The 19704-nt window shown below is 40.6% G+C and overlaps 1 protein-coding gene across 6 annotated transcripts in view; it reads right to left on the minus strand.

The window, feature by feature from the left end:
* Window positions 1-19704, minus strand: part of cdh4 (cadherin 4, type 1, R-cadherin (retinal)) — a 231785-nt gene that overhangs the window by 37642 nt on the left and 174439 nt on the right. For all 6 annotated transcript variants that reach the window (XM_082533940.1, XM_082533939.1, XM_082533938.1 and 3 more), the window contains 2 exons: window positions 11778-11933; window positions 6580-6724 (listed from right to left, as the gene is read on the minus strand). In XM_082533940.1, coding sequence (XP_082390066.1) covers window positions 6580-6724; window positions 11778-11933 — 301 coding nt within the window. The remainder of the gene's footprint in view (window positions 1-6579; window positions 6725-11777; window positions 11934-19704) is intronic.

Below are 19704 nucleotides of genomic sequence, written 5' to 3' on the forward strand. Positions count from 1 at the left end.
ATTAATCTTTACAAACTGCAATACATTTCATTACAAGTCAAAATAAACAAAGCCGTAATTTAAAAACTGAAAGCACCTCTTGTGACTCTGAAGGCTTTTTATTCACTGCAAACACACATAAGAGATGGTTTATGGGTAACAGATTGCAGATGCATGCACGCCCTGAATGTCAGAGAGCTGTGCGGTCGATTAAATTACAGCGGAGATTTTGACTTGAAAGAGAAAAGACCAACAATATGTTTAAGAATCTGCTTTAGGCTCAGGAGCATCACACTATTTGAAGCCAGCGGCCATCCCACCTGGTTGGAAAACATAACATATCAGAGAAGCAGCCGAAAGCTGACGGCTGCAATATTACAAAAGAACACCAAGGAAATTTGAGGTTTTAGGAGAATGTTTATTAGTCTGGCTGAGAGGCTGAAACATGTTTCTTGTGTTCAAGTACAAAATGATTTTAGAAGAATTTTTTTTACCCATAGCTAGTTTCTGAAGTTAAAATTGAATCTCTACTACACATTCCTGCCCTGTAAGAACAAACTGGTAAAACAAATAAAACGCTATGTGACACAAACTGTCCTTTTTTTAAGGCGGAAGTGCTAACCGCAGGACCTCTGTGTCAATAAAAATTCACGTGACCCTGATGTATTCTCTGGAGTGGCACTGTAAACCTCCGCCTGTTGCCAGTAGGGAACACAGTGTGATACACACCCCAAACTTGACTGAAACACCACTGAGCCCCACTGTTATTTACCTCCATCACCACATCTCCCTGCTCCTATGCCAGTTTCTAATCATCCCCCACCCAGATACAGAGATTTAAGAGGGAAGTTCTCTTAAATCTCGTTGGGGGGGAGTCCAGCCCCCCCCCATCCCCTCCCTCACGGGAGGGTAAATCGACTGTGAGAGAAGGCACTCTGCTGCTGGTTTTTGATGTTCCTCTCTCATTTCAGTAGTCCTTTTTGAGAAAGAGGGTCCATAAAAGGGAACAACTTGCTGTCAGTCAGGGAGACGGGGGAGGGACGCAGAAGGACAGAACATCACAGGGCAGATGTTCTGAGTATGCCGCAGCCTCAGAACACATGAGCTTTCTGAAGAAGTCACGCCATCATGACAAATCTTTATCTGAGCCCACTTAACACGATGTAAGGACTGTCTCATGCTGCAGTCTCAGAGATTTTCTGGAGTGTAAGGCCATTCTAGTGTCCTTTTTTGATGACACTGGCGTTTGATATGTATGTTGTTGTTTTTTCAATATGCATGTCAGCCTGAGCTTATAGGCATTTAGCCACAGGAGGCTTGCAGGGATTTCTTTTATTGTATTCTGCATGAGGAGTAGCAGGTTCACCAAGCTTTACTCGATGCCTTTATATTCAGACTCAGCTCTATCCATTCCTTGCTGACATAAGCTGAATATGGAGCACTGCATGAGTAGACTTGATTACCTGCAAAAAATTAATTCCAATACTCACAGGTTTGTTGGGGCTGAGCAAGGTCCTGGTGACAGAAAGTGTCAGTTGTGTGGATTTCAGAGCTGATCCTGCCTGGTTGTGCGATCAGATCTCTACCTAACAGTAACATCTGGTGACGGCGATAAGGGCGGTTCCCTGTAGGACTTCCTCTTTGATGGCTTTCGCACAGTGCTAGCTATGAGGGTGTGTTGTAATGCTTCAGAGAACCTCTGATAGCTGCATCTGTCGATGCTGAAAGTGATACACCCGGCGCTTGATGCATTCAGGTGAATTTTTTGCATTTTAGGGGTGGAGTTACAAAACCATTTGAACTGCCTCATACATTTTCTATTGTGCATACTGAAGACGAAAGGCACACTTATAGACAGTTTAACCTAAGCTGTTTAAAGAATTTACGCTGAAAACCCAACTGTTATGAGGCCAAAGCATTGAAAGACTCAGCTGTGGAGACATCTGTCATTATGGTGATACAAACTAACTCTCCTTCAGAGCATCAACATGAGAGAAAATATGCCTGCAGGTTCTTAAATTACAGACAAACTTCAGCTTGACTCTGGACACAAAGTTGAGTGTGCTGTCAAGTTTTAACCATGTAATGCCAAGTGTATCATATTTGATACATAGTTACCAACCTCTACATCATCACTGTACAATATTTTTAACCATAACCACCTCATATCTTTTTAATTTGTTTAAGATAAGCCAATTTTCTGGCATTTATTTCATAGTTCAGGCTTTTTAGTCTTAACCTGTCACATAAAAACTTACATCATTTCTTTTTGGTGTGGCAATATTGTTTTGAAATATGAGCATAACTTTTCTGCACTTGTGGAAAAATGTGTTGGAATTCTTTTAATTCTTTTTAAATGTGCTGTGTGCACTGGGAGACTGAGATCGAGGCATACTGAGAGATACTGTGTACAGCAGCACTGCTGCCCAGAGCAGCACCTGTCAGCTGCTGTGTTGTGACAGGCTTCACTCCACCTGTTGCCAGCATGGAAAGATAGTGTGTCACTCTGGGCAACACCTGAGAGATTTCACGGTCTTTTTTTTTGTTAATCACTGAAAATGTCAGTTTATGTAAAAGTGCATCTCCTCATGATATAATCCACCGGCAAGCAAGAAGAAGTGCCACAAATAATGAAGACAGGTCAAACAGGTGGGACGAGGTGAGAAAACGAAAAAAGGGAAAAATCCAGTGCAAATACACTATTGCTAAACTCACAGCACCTTCTATTTGTATTGGAGATTTAAGTTATTTTATCAAATGTATGTATTTTAATTTGTTGCCTTAAGATTTAGTGATTTAAAGTATTAGTGATTCCAGTGGGTACAAAAAAAATCCCCAAAAAGATTTGAGTCAAACTCAGGATACATATTTCAAAAGCACTTGACTGCACATTCAACTGTCTGCCAGGTTCGCTAATTAGAAATAGTGGGTATAAAAACTAACTTCAGCAAAGCTCTGCAGCACTTAACTGGAATCCTAGACTGGATCTATTAATAGGCTGTAAAAGATTTAACTGGCTGAGGATGTATTAAACGCTTAAATGGACCAGAAAAGTATAAAAGTATGTCTCGAACCTCTGCTGAAGATAAATCGTTGTTTTCTTCGACTAAACATGCATTTACACCAACACGCGGTCTATTTTTCTAATTAAAATTCATCCAATTTCAGACGAATGACTGTACAAAAGAAAACAAAAAGGGGCCGTGCTCCTCCACGTGAAATATGACTGTTTTTTAAACAACAAACACACAGCCCATCTTGTCACCTAACAGTGTGTGCTCCGCAAACAAGTGTTACTTGGCAGTGATTGCTTAATGAAGGGCAGAGCAATTATATTGTACAGAGTGTAACGTTTTTGTTGTTAATTGGTATCACAGATTTTGCCCGGCTTAATGCAATATTGAATTCAAACACTTTTTGTCATTGCAGTCTTTCATTTGAAACTACACAGAGAGAATCAGAGTGAAAAACAAAGAAAGTAGCTTTTGGAATGTCTGGTTACCCTCGCTAATTAGGAGCTCTGTATATAGACCCACGCTCCACTGAGGAGTAACCAGCGTTCACGTGCACGTGCACACACACACACACAGTCCAACACATACAACATGCGTTCCTATATTGTTTACAAATCCCCCTGAGATTAAACTTGCAGCAGAACAATATCTGAACGCTGTGAAGACAAACACGGGTCCTCGGGGTCTGATTGTTAAAACAGGAGTTCTTCCAGTCGAGACATTGTGCATTCTGCTCTTGTCTCTGGCTTCGCACTGACCGCAACTCTGTTCCCTGATTCTGAGAGAAGCTCTACATCTCTCCATGCTCTGCAGAATCTGATAATGATGCATCCAGCCAAGATGCTGTAACATAAATATCTCGCCGACGTGCCCTTGTCTAAACCAACGAGAAAAAGCCAAGAGTCACGGTGAAACATTGATCTTATAAGCTAATGTAAAAAGGGCCCATAAACAACAAATTTTTTTGCAAGTCTCAGTAATAATTAATGTAAATATGGCTACCGCACAGCTTCCAATGAACTGCTACATTAGTTATCTTGAGAAGAGCACAGTATGATGACAAAAAGGGCCGTGGAGTCATGATTTTCCATGCAGTGATTGAGATTGCTGTATTAAGTGGGTATTAAGTAATTACAGACTTGTGTTCGCAGGTATTTTATAGCCCCTACAGCACCTATACCCCTCACCCAGCCCCAGTCACCAAGTCAAACAATAAGAATTTGTGAAGCTGCCCCATCCTTTGACAAATTAGGGTTATTAGTTATACAGTTATTAGCGCTACAGGTAGTTTTTGTATTTGTTATACTGTGTCTGAAGGCCTGAAGGCAGCCTTTTCAGATCAGCACATTAACTAGATTAGTTCAGTGAAATAAAGCTGTTGACTTAAAACTACTTAACCAGAGTTCAGTCGAGTTCCCAGACTCTCCCCCTAAAAACAGATTGTATGTATAACACATCGGTATTGGGGTGCACAGTTATGATATGATGGTATGCAAGAAAAAGATGCTAGCAGCTGGTGATGTGAGACAGGAGCATCGCTTGAATGCTCCGTATGACAGGAACAGTAAACCGTGGATGGAAATCACTGACGTGGTTGCAGGTAAAGGAGGGCTTTAAGCAGCTGGTTAAAAAACTCGACCTGACATCTCAAGCAAAAAATACTTTATGTCCACTTTTCAGTTTCAGTTTTATTATGTGACAATTTTATTGTGCCGAGACGTTACGACGTGAAGTTACTTTAGTTATTGTTATTGTTCACGTGTTCAGCAGTTATGTTATAGTTTTGCTTAAATTTTCCAGGGAATGCACAACCTTGGCTATTTTTGTGCTTGCATTTGACTTATGCTGCGTCATTGCTATTGCACTATAATGCTGCTGATGGTACTTTGCAGTAATGCACTCATACTGTGTATTAGGTAGTCTGTCATCAAAGCTGCAGTCTTGAAATGTTCAGTATTTCACAAATATCATTACTGTGAATTTTTGTGAAATATGATGATATCATTTTTTAGGTTATATCGCCCACCTCTACCATCCAGCTACTGTTTGCGCTGCAGTACTCTAGCTAAACTTGGATTGCTTCCTGGAAGTGCAGGTCTGACCATTTGTGCCATTGACTGGATCGTCTCCAATGTGTCAGGCAGTGACTCTGGAAATTGTATTTCATCTTTAGGAAAAGGATGAAGCTGGAGGGAGCCGCATCATGTAAGCAGGGTAGGTGAATTCTGAAGGTGAAGACTTTGAAGGTGAAGGCAGGATATTTAAATCTTGTTTTCTGTTTTTGTAACAAACATTTTGCACTCACACCTTGCACTGTTGAAGCAGACAAATAAAACCTTTTCTTTTTTTCATTTTCTCTAATCACAACTGTGAGTGTAATAACAAGTAAGTCTAAATGCAGAGCCGAGTACGCTACTCTTTTTGTCATGTTTTCTAACATTGAGCTGTTTGTATTGTTGGGGAGATGTTAGTTGACACTGATTTGATTCTTAATATCTCTAAGGAGTATTTTCTTATGATTTCTAAACAGATTCACCAGCATGATGATGACATATATTTCTTGTAAGTCGCTGAACTCAAAACGATGTACATTATATCTGTGTATTCTGGGCTCTGGGGAGGCCAATCCATGTTGTGTGTTTTTCTATCCAGGTATGCTTTTACTGCATTGGCAGTATGTTTGAGATAATTTTCATGATGAAAATTGAAGCTATTGCCAATCAAATGCTTTCCAGATGGTATTGCATGGTTGCTCAAAATATGACTGTACTTTTCTGTGTTCATAAATCCATCAATTTGGACAAGATCTCCATTGTAATGAATAAATCTTCTTTTTTTTGGTACTGGTACTGGTTTTATATTGTTGTATTTATCCGTGACACCTTAAAGGCTGGTCCGTAAAAATATTGTCGGACATAAACCACTCCGTGGTGCAAAAAAGATGGGGACCGCTGGTGTAAGGTGTTTTTTTTAGGACTTGACCTTCAGATACTGTTCATCTGACAGTTTTTAGGCCTGACACTTCTTCGTTTGTCCTCCACTTGCCCAGTTTCCTCAAATCATTTACAGACACGCCATTACCAGTTCAGAGTATCCCAGATTATTAGCTATTACCTCTTTGGGAAATACTTTGCAAAACTAATATTTCATGTTAAACTGTGCTGTCTTTGGCATACCTAAATCTATCCTTTCATATATTTAACTAAAGAAAATGGGACAAATTAAGCTAAAATGCCTGAAGGTAACAATTTAAAATTGGTTCTTTGCTGAGTCGCTAGATATGTGTATAGACAGCACAGGTTCATTCCTTGAGTTAGGTGACTTTTTATGCTAGAAAAATGTATATGGCAGTTTAAAATGACCTAATAAACAAACAAACAAGCAGAAAAATCCAGTGAAAATGGTCAGGTACAAGGACTGTCTAAAGAAAAAATGTGACCTTCAAAAAGTCTGGAGAACTAATGCTTAAAAAATGAGTTGCTCAAGACTGCAGACAACTTTTTGTACATTATGGCTGAATAATCTACATTTTCACATTAGACTGTATTAGATTCATGATCTCATCACAAGTAGAAATAATTGGTACCTGGTTTGGATCCTTCTGCCACAGAGCCGTTATACACCTGGTTTTGAAACTCGGGTCTGTTGTCATTCATGTCGATCACATAGATGTACAGGTCGATCGGGTTCTCCACCTGGTTCCCGTTCATGTCCACTGCATGTGCACGCAGCTATAAAAAGGCCCAAGTGAAAGAAAAAAATGATATCATTAGCATTCAGTACAGCATTTAAGGTTGTATGAATATTCCATATATAGCTCAACTAAGTCTGATAACGAGGCATCGGATTGATGCATAAGACACTCTGCAAAGATTCTGCAGAAAGGAAAAACCTCAGTACCAACAGCTTCCTCGACTTTGTTAATTGGCATCTTCATATAATCTGCAAATATTCTTTTTCATGTCTGCCAACAGGGCATGAGTATCCTGTTGGTACCTTGGCACTGACCACAACAGCACAGACAGGGGCAAAGCAGTGAAATGTTCCAAACACACAAACAACACCTATTTTGTTGTTAGCACAGCCAGAGGCCTGAAAAATATCAGAGAGGTGTTGCTGCTCAAGCTGTGGTTTCTTTTTGTTCAGGGAGAATGTTTGTCTCAGTTTGTTCTGACAAAGCCATCCATTTGGATGGATGTCTCCGTCTGATGAGCTGTTCCTTGACAATTCACAGTGTGAGAAGAGAGAAAGAGAGAGGAGAGAGGGAAAGAAAGAAGGGGCGGGGAAAAAAACGGCGAATGAGATGGGACGAAGAGAAGAGAAGAGTGAATGAGTCCTGTGGAAGCAAATGAGAGATGAAAATACAAAGAGGCAGTGCGGAGGTGTGGGGGCTTGAACAGGCAAGACTGACAAAAGCAATCATCATCTGCAGTGGAATGTCTTAATCTCCACCACTGCTCTTACACACCCTCTTCTCCCCACCAGTCCCCTCTAATGATATCTAATATAACGCAAAGCTTTGTAATAGCCCTGGAACCAAACTGGCACTGTTCACCATGACTTACATTACTCTCATTCAATTGCATACACATTCGTATCCTCTGCAGAAATGTTAATCAATCACAGCTTGGCTTGTTAAATGGAGAAGGGCTCTCATTCTGGCTAAAACAGACACGCTGGCAGCAAAATATTTTGTCTGCACACAGTCGAGGAGGGTCTTCCTGTCAGCCTATTTACAGGAAACCGTGATGCATTGTGGGGCGACATGAAAGATTGAATGGCGGCACCTGCCTTTGCCAAAACACCACCGATCATGTCGGCTTTTGTGCCTGTCTGTCAAGGATTCATCGAACCCTAGCCGAACTGCTTGAGCATTCCAAACACCAATTCAGACACATGTTTAGACACATTAACACGGACGCCGACGAGCAGGAAGATTACACACTGGGGAGGCGTGCACAGCCAATCAAAAGAGCCCTCTTTAGCCACTTAATGATCCTCAAGATGCTAGTTTTCCATTGGCTGAAGCACAGCAAACAAACATGGAGAGGAGACCCAACAAACAAACAAGCCCAATCTGTTTTCTCAGCTGTGAACACTGCACAGTGTGAAAGTGTGACTGTGATATGTGCGACTGCGATATGTGTGGCTGCCTCAACTGCACTGGTGTGTATGTGCGACCGCTGTGTATTTTTGTCTTCGTGTCACACTGTGTTTTCGTTTGTATGTGTTCTGTCCTTTCTGCTTGCAGATTTGTGCGTGTGTATATTCCTGCACATTTTCTTTTATTTCTATATGTGTCAGCGTTTATATATTCACATTTCTGCATGTGTCTTCCTGCGTATGTTCTCGGGAGTCTGTTTATGTGTCTCTGCGTTTGTGTGCTCAGTGGCGGGGTTGGAAATGTGATCACAGGGCCTGGATGAGTGTGCCTTGTGCAAACTGCAAATGTATGTGTGGAAAGCAACATCAGTATTCTGCAGCGTGAGCTTTAGGATGACTGGACCAACCACAGAGGAGAAATACAGTTTGTACTTTGCACCATTGGCTCCCTTAGCCAATGTATAGCTATACTAGCATGGTGCTTCAAGTGGAGTGTTTATTTTTTCTGCTAAGATTCTGAGGCCAAGGTTACCTTGTAGCTTTAAGAATCGTGTTACCAGCAGCCTGTCACAAAATCACGTAATTTCTTCTCTTTAGTTCCTATACTATATGTACTCTATGTACAATATATGTATGTATACATGAGTAAATAAACTGTATATACTCACTGAGAATAGTGCTACATTTTAGCTAGCAACAGTCCGCCATGATAAAGACTCATGTAGTGATTAATGACTTCTGGCCAATGCTCGTGTTGAGAGTTAATTAGTAATTAACTTTGCAACACTCATGCCTCAGTCCAATGTATGAGGCGTGAGCGTTGCAAGGAAAAACTTAGATCTTCATCTCATAACATGTAAAATTAATATTGTGAAGCGCTATTCTTATCTCGCCAAAAGAAATAACCAGTAGGCTGTTCAGAGGTGATTTATTTTCAAGTCATCTAAACCAAATCCATTGCATTAACTTAAAATTAAGAAGCGCTCACTTAATTAGGCATGGAATATTAAGCTCATGAGTTATCCTTTACAGATGTGTCATACATAACCTCACATGAACATGAAGATCAAGATATTGTTGGAATTTTTTCTGTCTCACATGCTGCATGGAACAGCAGATAGTGTAGATGAAATATTCAGTTTGGATTTGGTCAGCTTGCTGCATGAGTGGCTCTTACAGGAAGCAGGGCACAGAGCAGCTACCCAATTGCTGTATATTTAGCGGGCAGTTACCTGTGCTAGTTCCATAATGTTGCTATGCCCATGTTGGCAAACTCTACACAGACACTCTGTATTAGGGAGCTGGCAAAGAGTGTTTAATGTTCGCTTGACTGTGTTGGATCTTCGCGTGCTCACATGACACGTAGTTAGATAAGCATTTACACTATTTTAATTATACCTCGTTCACAATAACACTTATAACTTATGATTTCAGTTGTAGTTTAGCTTAGACTTACTTTTTGGAGGCCATGGGTTTAAGACAACCTAGCTTAGAAGATAAAGTCTAATGAATCTGAATATCTTTTGATTTTTTAAAGTCGAGTTCCAGCAGTTGGTCAAAGTTTAAACTTATTTACTGAGACATCTTAACATGCTTTAGAAGGAATGGCATAAAAAACGTGGCCAGCTCGTTGATTTAACTCCAAATGCTTGCAAAACTAATTACATTACCATTAGTGTCTATTTTTAAAGCCATTTAGTACACGTTAACATCATGGCGTCACAACATAAACATGTTAGTATTGCCATTTCAAGCCTCACAGCGCTGTTATTGTAGCTGAATGCAATATCAATATAAATACAGTAATAAGCATAATGGTTCCAGAAAATTACTTGTATTTGAGGCCAGTTGAAAAAATGCTGTATACCAGCTGTCCATGACCGGATCTTTTAGATTATAACCCTTCCTGTATGCTTCAGTGCATGCATTCATGCAACAAAAGATGGAAAAAGAAAAAAAAGCACATTTGGGTTTTTTTTTTTCTTCTTGCAATTCTCCTTGTGCCCTGCTTCATCACAGTAGGTCTGTATTACAAAACTGAAGCTCAGGCTAACACCCACTCTCCTCACCTCACAGATCACTTCCCCCTGGTGCTAGTCAAAAACAGCAGCCTTGTCTCTCTTTTCTCTTGAACCCAAAACTAACAAGCAAAGTTTGGCCTATGAGGGCACACAGTAGTGGTGGGAACTTCCTATCAAGTTAAAAGGAGGAAAGTCATGGACTAAATTTCCCGTGGGTCGATCACTAGCTACATTCTCCTGCAGTAAATCATACATCACATCACAAGCAGCATGGGTCCACGGTGTCTAAATAGGAGGTTCATTCAACTTGAAGTGCTCTCAACCATACATGCTGTTTTCACTACAGGTTGTGTCAAATAAGAACTGTTTACTGAGCCGCTGTCCTTTCCCAGGGACCAATAACCTGCCTGCTTTATTGATCCCAATTTGCTGGTTGAGAGTACGAGCAGGTATGGAGAGACAACAATCACATACACAGTCAGCAGTGACCAGAGTCTGAATGCAGCAAGTGAGGGAACAAGAGGATCATCTGCATGAGAAAAGCAAGACAAACTAATCAAGAAGACAATCACATAGAGCTTTGTGGAATTTACCAATGCATATCTATGTGCATGCCTGTGTGTATACATTCAAAGTTTGTACTGTTGGCATAATGCTGAGTGTATGCAATGAAGGCACCCCCTCCCCTCTTTCCTGAAGAGACAGGAGCATGCTTTTGAATTAGCTCTATCGGCGGCTCAGCCATCCATCACTCTGACAGGCGCGCAGGAGTTGTGACTCTGACACCGGCATTCACCTCAAGTGGAGGTGTTAGTCTTTGCTGAGATAAATTGAAACCTGTAATGTGAGTATATGAACCAATGGCCTAGCATTAGCACAAGCCTCATGTGGCCCTGCATATTTAATTCACACATATGAAAAGCTGTTTAACCCGAGGTTCCAGAGAGACCAATCATCTGGTTTTCTCTGTGTGCATATGTGTGCGTGAGTGTGGTAGGGAATCACTAGGCCACATGTAGGCTAACTATACAGCTGTCAGCCTGCCCCAATGAGCAGCGCAGCTGCTCAGAGTGCATGAGGTAAGTTTGCAACAATGTGTGGGATTGAAGTGCAAAAAGGAAAGTGGGACACAGACAGAAAGTAAGAGAGGTGGAAAAGAAGACCTGAGCCCACTAACGGTAAATCAGCTATCAATCAGCATGCCATACACAGAAACACACACATATACCAGCTCATACACACATATGCCAAGCTTGTTAGCTCTGATGGCACAAACGTGCACAACAATTTACCTGCACATCACTTTGCATTTGTGTGTTCAAATCCTCCTACTCTGCACTGCTAAACCCAAATCCATATGGCAGTTTCCGCGGCAGTGGGTTTTGTCAAACCAGTCTTCATTTCATAGCTGATTTCGGCTTCAATTAACTCCTGGAGCGGCTGATGTGAAGGTACTGTACATCAGAGCAGTGATTGCTCTGAATGCACCCTGACTTGTCATTTAGTTTTGGCAGACGACATTACTTGTTAAAAGGAAAGGTAGATGGGGAAGAGATGGGCCCCGGCACATTTCCTCAGGGATAATTGGGAGATATGAGACAGACATAACTGGAGCTAGAGAGAAAACAAAAACAGGCGAGTAGAGACATTTCTTTCTTACATGGAAGGAAGCTCTTTCTTCTCTGTCCAGAGGTTGGGTGACAAACATGTTGCCGTTGATGGGATCTATGTTGTAGATACCACTCGGGGGCTGATCAGCGCCTGCTCCGGTGATGCTGTAGCGGATGCCCACATCCTTATCCTGATCAGAGCGGATCTGAGGACAGAGCCAGAGAAGCAAGTTGAACAGAGAGGAAAATCTTTTTTTTTTTTTTTAGTCCTTTCAAGCTTTGCCTGCAATTGCAACAAAAAGTACAAAATGTTCAGAGCAGAACAGTATGTGACATAAATTGTCAAAAACACACTATGACCTTAAACTAAAAGTTTGTGAGAAAACTAACAGTATGTGGAATGTTTGATAGATACATTGATGATAACATTTTCACAGAAAACTCTCTTTTGTGTCTTTGAACCTACAGCCCAGAGGTGAAAATGGAAGATTGAACAATGTGCACTGAGGGGAAATAGATGTACTGCCAGCAGATTTTTGTCCGATCTTTGATTTTCTTTACTTTTATGGCAGATTTTATGGCATGTGTCTGAATTATGGCAGAAGCCTTGAAAAAAAGAATCAACATGACTTCATGTCCAACAATGACAGCATTTCTGATGGAGACTTTCCTGGACTGTGAAACTGATTAATGACTTCATTTTACATTTCTTCTCATTTCAGCTTTTACACATTTAGTCACAGGCAAAGAAAAAAGACGTAGCATGACACCACTTCCTGTGAGATAGTATCTCTAGCACTGAAAAGCTACACCACTGGTACTCCATTTTTCTCTGAGCTTGAATTTTGCTTTTTATTAGCTGTTTTAGGTTAAACAAAACAAAAAAACAGACTTTTTTTCTCCACTTTTTCACTATCCGGATATCAACACTGGAAATCCCGAGAACTGACCACCGCCCCCAGAGGCCTAGCCATCAAAAGATTCCCGATGGGTCCCCAGACTCCACCATACTGACTGCAGCTGGTAATGGTAGATTGCTGCAAGCGATCTCCCAGGAAGCAGAACGAGGTCTACCATTGCCAGCAGCAAACCAAGACTGTGGCTTTTCTGTGCATCTGCAGGACAAGTCTCACAGATAAATGATGAATAACCTCAAGAACCAGATCAACAGCAATCCGGCCAGTTTGGGCCTGGACTAGCAAACTTTATAAAAATAAAATATTTACACATATCCCCTATAACTCTGTAATCATACTACACCTTTCTCTCTTGTTGTATGTTTGCAGTTACACCTTCCAGTAGCATGGACAGGCTTGGCTGTCTGTGGACAAATACTTACAGATACTAACCCTAAAGTACAGTTAAATACTACTTATATAGCTAATTCATACCTTTTATTTGAAAGGGGCATTTCTATCAGGGATGGACATTTGAGAGCTCATGTTAACAAAAGATGTTAAAAAACAGCCCACTTGGTTTTCACTTGATTACTGGTGTGTCTCTGTAGTGTAGAGGCTTCCACATTTACTAAACAAGCAACAGATCCCTTGTTCAAGACCGGGAGGAGACCCAAACGCCTCAGAGCGACCTGTCAGGAACTACATCTGGTGTGAAAACTTGTCAAATCCCACACATTGTGCTACCTGCTGTGGTGAATAAGGGAGCAGGAGGAAGAAGCTTGTTTCCATTTAATTGCTGCACATTACGACAAAAATCAGCTAGTAATCATAAAGAATTACCACTGGTGATGTTTATGAAATGACATCCTTTCCAGCCAATTTCTCAGTATTTTTTAAAATAACTTCATGGGAGTAAAGTGGTTAAACTAAATAAGAACTCACAACAAAAAAACCCAAACTGTTATTAATGTGAAACATAGCAAAATGATGTTTTTTGGGGTTTTTTAAAAAAGATTTTTGTATGTTTGCAGTTGTTGTCATGTTGTACAATAACTTTCAGCTACTGGATGCCTGCTTGGTAGTACTGGGTGAGAGATAAGAGGCTAAACATCTTGATTGTCTCAAAGCAGTGCAAACGACTGATTACAATAGTCAATAACTAGCTCACCTTGACTTTTCCCTGGGATTTTACAAGGATTAAGGGTGGGCTTAAGTTAAGTGGCCACACTGCTGATTATAGGTTGCAAAGCTACAACTGACAATACTGATTAAAAGTGTTTAACAATTAATTAACCATTTTGTTCATTAAATTCCTGAAAGTATTACAAATGGCCCAATAATTTGTTCTTCTAATTTAATCTATTATATACGATTGTGATAAGTTTGCATATGCAAGTTTTACTGTAGACAAACAGAGAAAAATGGAAAATCATTAACTGTAGTGGAAAAAAGCTGCAATGCTTTTTTAATATATATTATTGGAATAGAGTAGAACAGAGGAAAAAGTACAAATACTTCCAAAAATGTCAGCAGTGCAAGAGAGTGCAGTGCGTATGTGTTTAAGGTGACGCAGGCTTTGAGTGACCGTAGTGAGACTTTAGTGAGTGTAGAAGGAAGAGGGTTTATGGGAGGCGGAGCGAGAGAATCAATCAATAATCGGGATAGCTGCCAATTAAATTCGGTGCTGGTGTTTTAGCTCTGCAGCGGTAATCAAATAATCTTTCCTCCGACTTCAAACTCACGTTCTAAACACAACGCCGGGTTTCCTGGTTTTTTTTCTACTTTATTGGGACTGAACCATCACTATGGTTACAAGTCAGAGGGAATAATGGAGAAATGAAGAAAAGGGAAGTCTTGACTCTTTTTTCTCTCTATCTTTCTCTTCCCCCTCCTATGCAATTTTCCTGGTCTGTGGGGCTGCAGATCATGCATGAAAATGAAATTACTTCATCCGTTCAGTGGTGACGGTGGCTGCTGCATAAAACATTTCTCTGTTTGAACATGATACCCTCTCTCTTAATTTCGAACGTGGTGCTCCCACACCCACGGTGCAGCGCTCCTCTGTAGCTTTCACAATTTTCATTTCCTGAGCTCGCTTCACACAGGATCCATTTGTGGATGCTGCAGGTTCAGGTGTAATGTACAATATTGTAAAAATTCTATCAATCTGTGCACTTAGGCGGTTCCATTTGGCATTTAATCACTGGAGCACGAAGATACTGTAGGACTAATTGCATTTATTATTCACAACACCCACTATCTGCCAATCAAAGCAGGATGAAATTATGGCATAAACAATAACATAATTTGATCATTCACCCTCATCATCAGTGTCATTTGTTTGGATAACAGACAGATAATGTGGAACAGATCAGACGCATTATGCATTTCAGTAATGAGAACGTGCCTGTGAAATCTTCTGTCTTATCTGTGAAGGAGACAAACACGTTAAGGGCTCTGTGCTCAAAACCAGAAGAAATACACACACGCGCAAACAACAAACATCTGCTCAAGCTGCAGGGACAGCCAGAAAGAAGAAGAAGAAGAAGAAGATGAAGAAAAAGAAAAATTTACCACCCCGAATCGGCTTTTTCTTCTTTTTTTTTAGCATAGACATTTCCTGGGTGGATAAGAAGCAGCTTGTAGTCATGTATGTGAGTTTAGTGAAGTGTTTGACAGGTAAGAGATTCTCTCTGTGTGCACCAATGCGTGGATCAAAAGGACCAGCTCAGTTCAATAATTCACAAGGCCGTCATGAGGGAATCATGAAATTTTCACCTGCCACGGGTATGCGAGTCTGCATGCGGACTTGTGCACGTTTACTTACCGACAGTGTGTGTTTGCGAGCAATCTGTTTCTTCGGCGGAACTTCAAAGCTCAGAGAGTGCAGTTAGCAATTCAGTATAATAGCCCCAAGAGGAGACAAAGGAACTCTTACACATCATGCGGCCTTTTGCTCTTATGCCTTCTTAAAATTCCACATCAAGGCCACATGAGACCAGATGTCATATTTGTTGGTGTCTCTTAATGAAGAGTCTTTATATCAATAAATTGAATAAATGAAGAAGCGCGGTTTCTCGGTGCCCCGGGAATCCCATGAGTGACAACTGCTCAATTGAGCCATTTGAATAGAATGCTAATGATGAAAGCAGGGATTTCTGTCCTCCTCTTGCTTTCTCGCTCAGTGTCTATCTATCCCCATCTTTAATTCTCCTTGTTATTTCAGTTCCTCCTAGTAGATCGAATGGCTACTAATCACACTTAAAATAGCAGGGAGAGGCAGATGCAAGGGACTTAACTGGTTGTCTGTCTCAGTCAGATCAGAACAGACATCAGATAAGTGACCTATTTGTAGCTCTCTGAGAGTGATTTCCTTGATTACTGACAACTGCTAGGATCCTGGGAGACAAGCTATCAGCGTGAGAAGAAAGATGGAGAGGGATGAAGGCAGAGAGACACAGAGAGCGAAAGCAATGGGAGTTGGAGAAAATTAGATGAAGAATTAGTGTTCTGCTTAAACTCCTTGGGGTGACACAAGGCACGCAAACACATAGAAGAAAAGAAACGGAAAGGAATACATTTCCATTTATTTAGCATAGCGGCTGGCTGCCTAATTAGCGCACTGTGAAGTTTCAGTCTGTCCAAATCTCCTTTAATTGATCCAACCCTGTATGATCGCCCTATCTGCATAAGTAGTTTGATGCCGACATAAACAGGGACTAATTTGGTGTTTATTTGATGGCACTCTGTTTTTCATCTATTTACTCCGAGTCTAACTTATTTCTAGCAACGCTGCAAAATGAACACAGCCGGATTTTGCTGTACAAGGGACACGCACGTGTGCAGCTATTCTTCTCTTTCCCAGGAAACAACTATCCTTTAACCAGGAAGTCATTAGGACAGCGTGCCGCAGGCACCCGTGGGATCATTAAGGGTTATGTGTGCCATGGGCTAATGTCACACAATAATGGGACTCTATGGTTTACACGCTTTGATGGCCTCTTTTATGTCTCATCCATGCTTTCAGGCCTGTGTTGTAATCCTTTGGTTTCACACATTCCAGGCTCACTCTATATTTTATTGCTCTGGGCTCAGTCACCTCGCTTTGCCTTCTGGGCACATTAAAGGGACCCCCACAGGTTAGGGAGGCTTAAAAAACACTCTCCTATTAATATACTGTTATTATGAGGACAATGGTGCGTGCTGTTTGCCACTAATGATCACTTTTTTAATTGAGCAAATGCTTGTCCAAAAAGCATACCCTGTACTCGTGCAAATGTCCCACACAGACAGTGAACATACAGTGGGCGGTTAAATTAGTGCTACTCATCTTACCTCTGCTGTAGTGGTTTGGAAAGACCAAACCAGAATAAATTTGGAATCAATAAAGTTTTTTTTAATTTTAAAAATGACTGATTTAAGAAGAAACGCTAGAATAAATCAGCGCTAACAGTTCAAGCTTGCTCATCACTGCCTCCACATATCAGAGCTCATTCAAAATAACCAGTCGTTGCATTCTTACTTCTATCACATATATCTGAACGAATAGCAAATAATGTTCACGTGTAAACAAACCGGCATTCACAGCTACATAGGCAGCTTGCTTGGTCGGCTGCAGAGCTACTCCCCCAAATAAGCTTTAGTGCAATGAGCTACAACACAATAGCTAAGCCAGGTGACTAGTTATGTGTTTAGCACTGTCTAATTACATCCTCCAAGGAGGTTATGTTTTTGGTAGTGTTTGCATGCATATCATAACTCTGTCTGTAAACATGACAGCACTAGAGGTTTTCAATGACTTCTTTGTAGGGGTGTAGAGTGCAGCCATGTAAACAATCCATTATATTTTGGCATAGATGCAGCAAGATCTTCAAGTTCAACTTAATGATTTTGTGGAAAATTGACATAATGTCTTTAAAACTTATTATTGTAAATGGACTGGTTCTTTTCTAATCTCCTTGAGGGTTTCACTTCCCACAAATTACCTCATCTAGCATAGCACTTTTTTCCACGCCTAAATGCTTTTCTTTCTAGGATTCACACTGGAGAGCAACTTGGGGTTCAGTTTTTTGCCCACTCTGGTATGCAGAATGGATCAAACCACCAACCTTCCAATTAGAAGATGACCTGTGCTAAACTACAGCATCTTAATCTCATAGTACAAGCCTGGTGTGATCTGTCAACATATAGTTGACAAAATATCATGTCACATATGACCTTTGACCTCTCCTTCGAGGTCAACAGATGGATCTGAAGGTCTGAATAATGCTGACACACACATATATCTATATCTATGCATCTCTCTGTGTGTACACATATAAGGAATTACAGACTCTCTATTTCTTGCCTCTGTCTCTCTAAAATAAAAACTTACCATGACTCATAATTAATAAATTGATTCAGTGACAATAAGACTGAAAAACATCTAAATTTCCCTCTTGTGTTGGGCATCTGATGTTGCTGTATCTAGGTAACGATCAAATGCACTGTAAATTATGCAGCGTTGTTTTTCCCCCTTGAATCTTATTTTTGTGACTGCCTATGATTAGTTTCATCTCTTTTGTCTATGCTACAGCTGCGTCAAATTAATTTTTTATATTTAACTCTCTTATCTATGGGGCTTGCGCTCCAGTTCTCTCTCTTGATCCCTACCCAACGCAGACACATTTAATATTCTGTGCTTAGTGGTAAACATGTCAGTGTCGTCTATTTATAATGTTTGGTAGGAGTAAATGTCACCGATGCCACGAAAAGTCAAATATCAAAACACCTACTGCACAGCAGTTATTAGAGTTTGGTATAAAGTCTGTAAGTTTGAAGGATGGTTAATATGAAGTAGTTAAATGCAGGAAAAGCCAAAGTAATGACATTTCCATGCTGAGATGCATTATGGGGGGAGATGATGCCAACCACTCAGGGCACAGACATGAGCTGTCAAACACGGTTAAGACAACATCTGCCAAATATCAGGATTCCTTTAATAGAACCTACTTACTGTCTTCATGCCTCGTAGGTATATAGTGACAAGTCGTCGTTGCTTTTAGTCTCAGTTTGTAGCCAAAGTTGTACATAGGCACATATGTGCACACAGGGCATAACAATATAGTTTTGTCATCTATAACTGAAATAGTGTAGACTGGTGCTCTGTTTTAAGGAGCTGATGGATTCAGCATAAACGGGAATCAATCATAAGATTTTGAGCATGTTCAGCCAGGTTTTAAGAGATAATTAGATCTCATTTGTTCGCTGATGGTGTTGCTGCTTAGTTCACATTTCCCTGAAGTAGTAGTGTGAATATGTGGTGGGTTCAGCTGCAAGCTCATATGTCTCATTTGTATTTGGTTTACTGCGCCTTTTTACACTGCTGCCCATTGACTTGGGGAATTGCTGGCAAGCTATTTAATTTCTTTTAAAATATCCTTTCATTGGTTTCCCTTTCCCTTTTTTTACACTTTCATAGCAGATTCATTGCATGTGTGGCACCTCACTGAGTGGTTTTAAGGAAAGAAAATGACACTGCCACGCTGGAAAAGACAATTGATTTTCTTATCTTAAGCAGTCTGACTTTGGTGTCACCACTTGGGTTAAAGTATTCCGATCTGACAACAAACCTTTGCAGTCATAGGGGCGCGGGAATGGTTCCCAACCCGCGTTTCTGCGAACGGACGAATTGCTATGTTAAACGGCATTATCAAAAGCATCTGTGCATCTGAGAACTACACAGGCATCCTTGAAAATCGCTGTGTTTGATAATGTCTCATCTTTTCCTGCTGTTATACAGTATCTGTTTTCTCTTTGTTGAACATGAGGGAAATGGCAAAACTACATGCTTTTTAACTTCCTCTTAAATTTCAGTTTTGCATTGCTTTGATCCCTCCCGCTGTGTGCTTGTCACTCTTCAAAGCTGATGTACCCTGCTTTTGATGGGGAAGAGGAATTCAAATAGTGTGATAGGCCATCCACACAAACATCCAACAAAATGAAATAGGAGGGAATAAGAAAGTGAAGGATGAAAGAAATGGAAACATGGGCTGACAAAATGGAAACAAAATTTCCAATTAGAGAGAATGTAGGACCT

This window comes from Aulonocara stuartgranti (genome assembly GCF_965226115.1).
Source record: "Aulonocara stuartgranti genome assembly, chromosome: 5".
NCBI lineage: Eukaryota > Metazoa > Chordata > Actinopteri > Cichliformes > Cichlidae > Aulonocara > Aulonocara stuartgranti.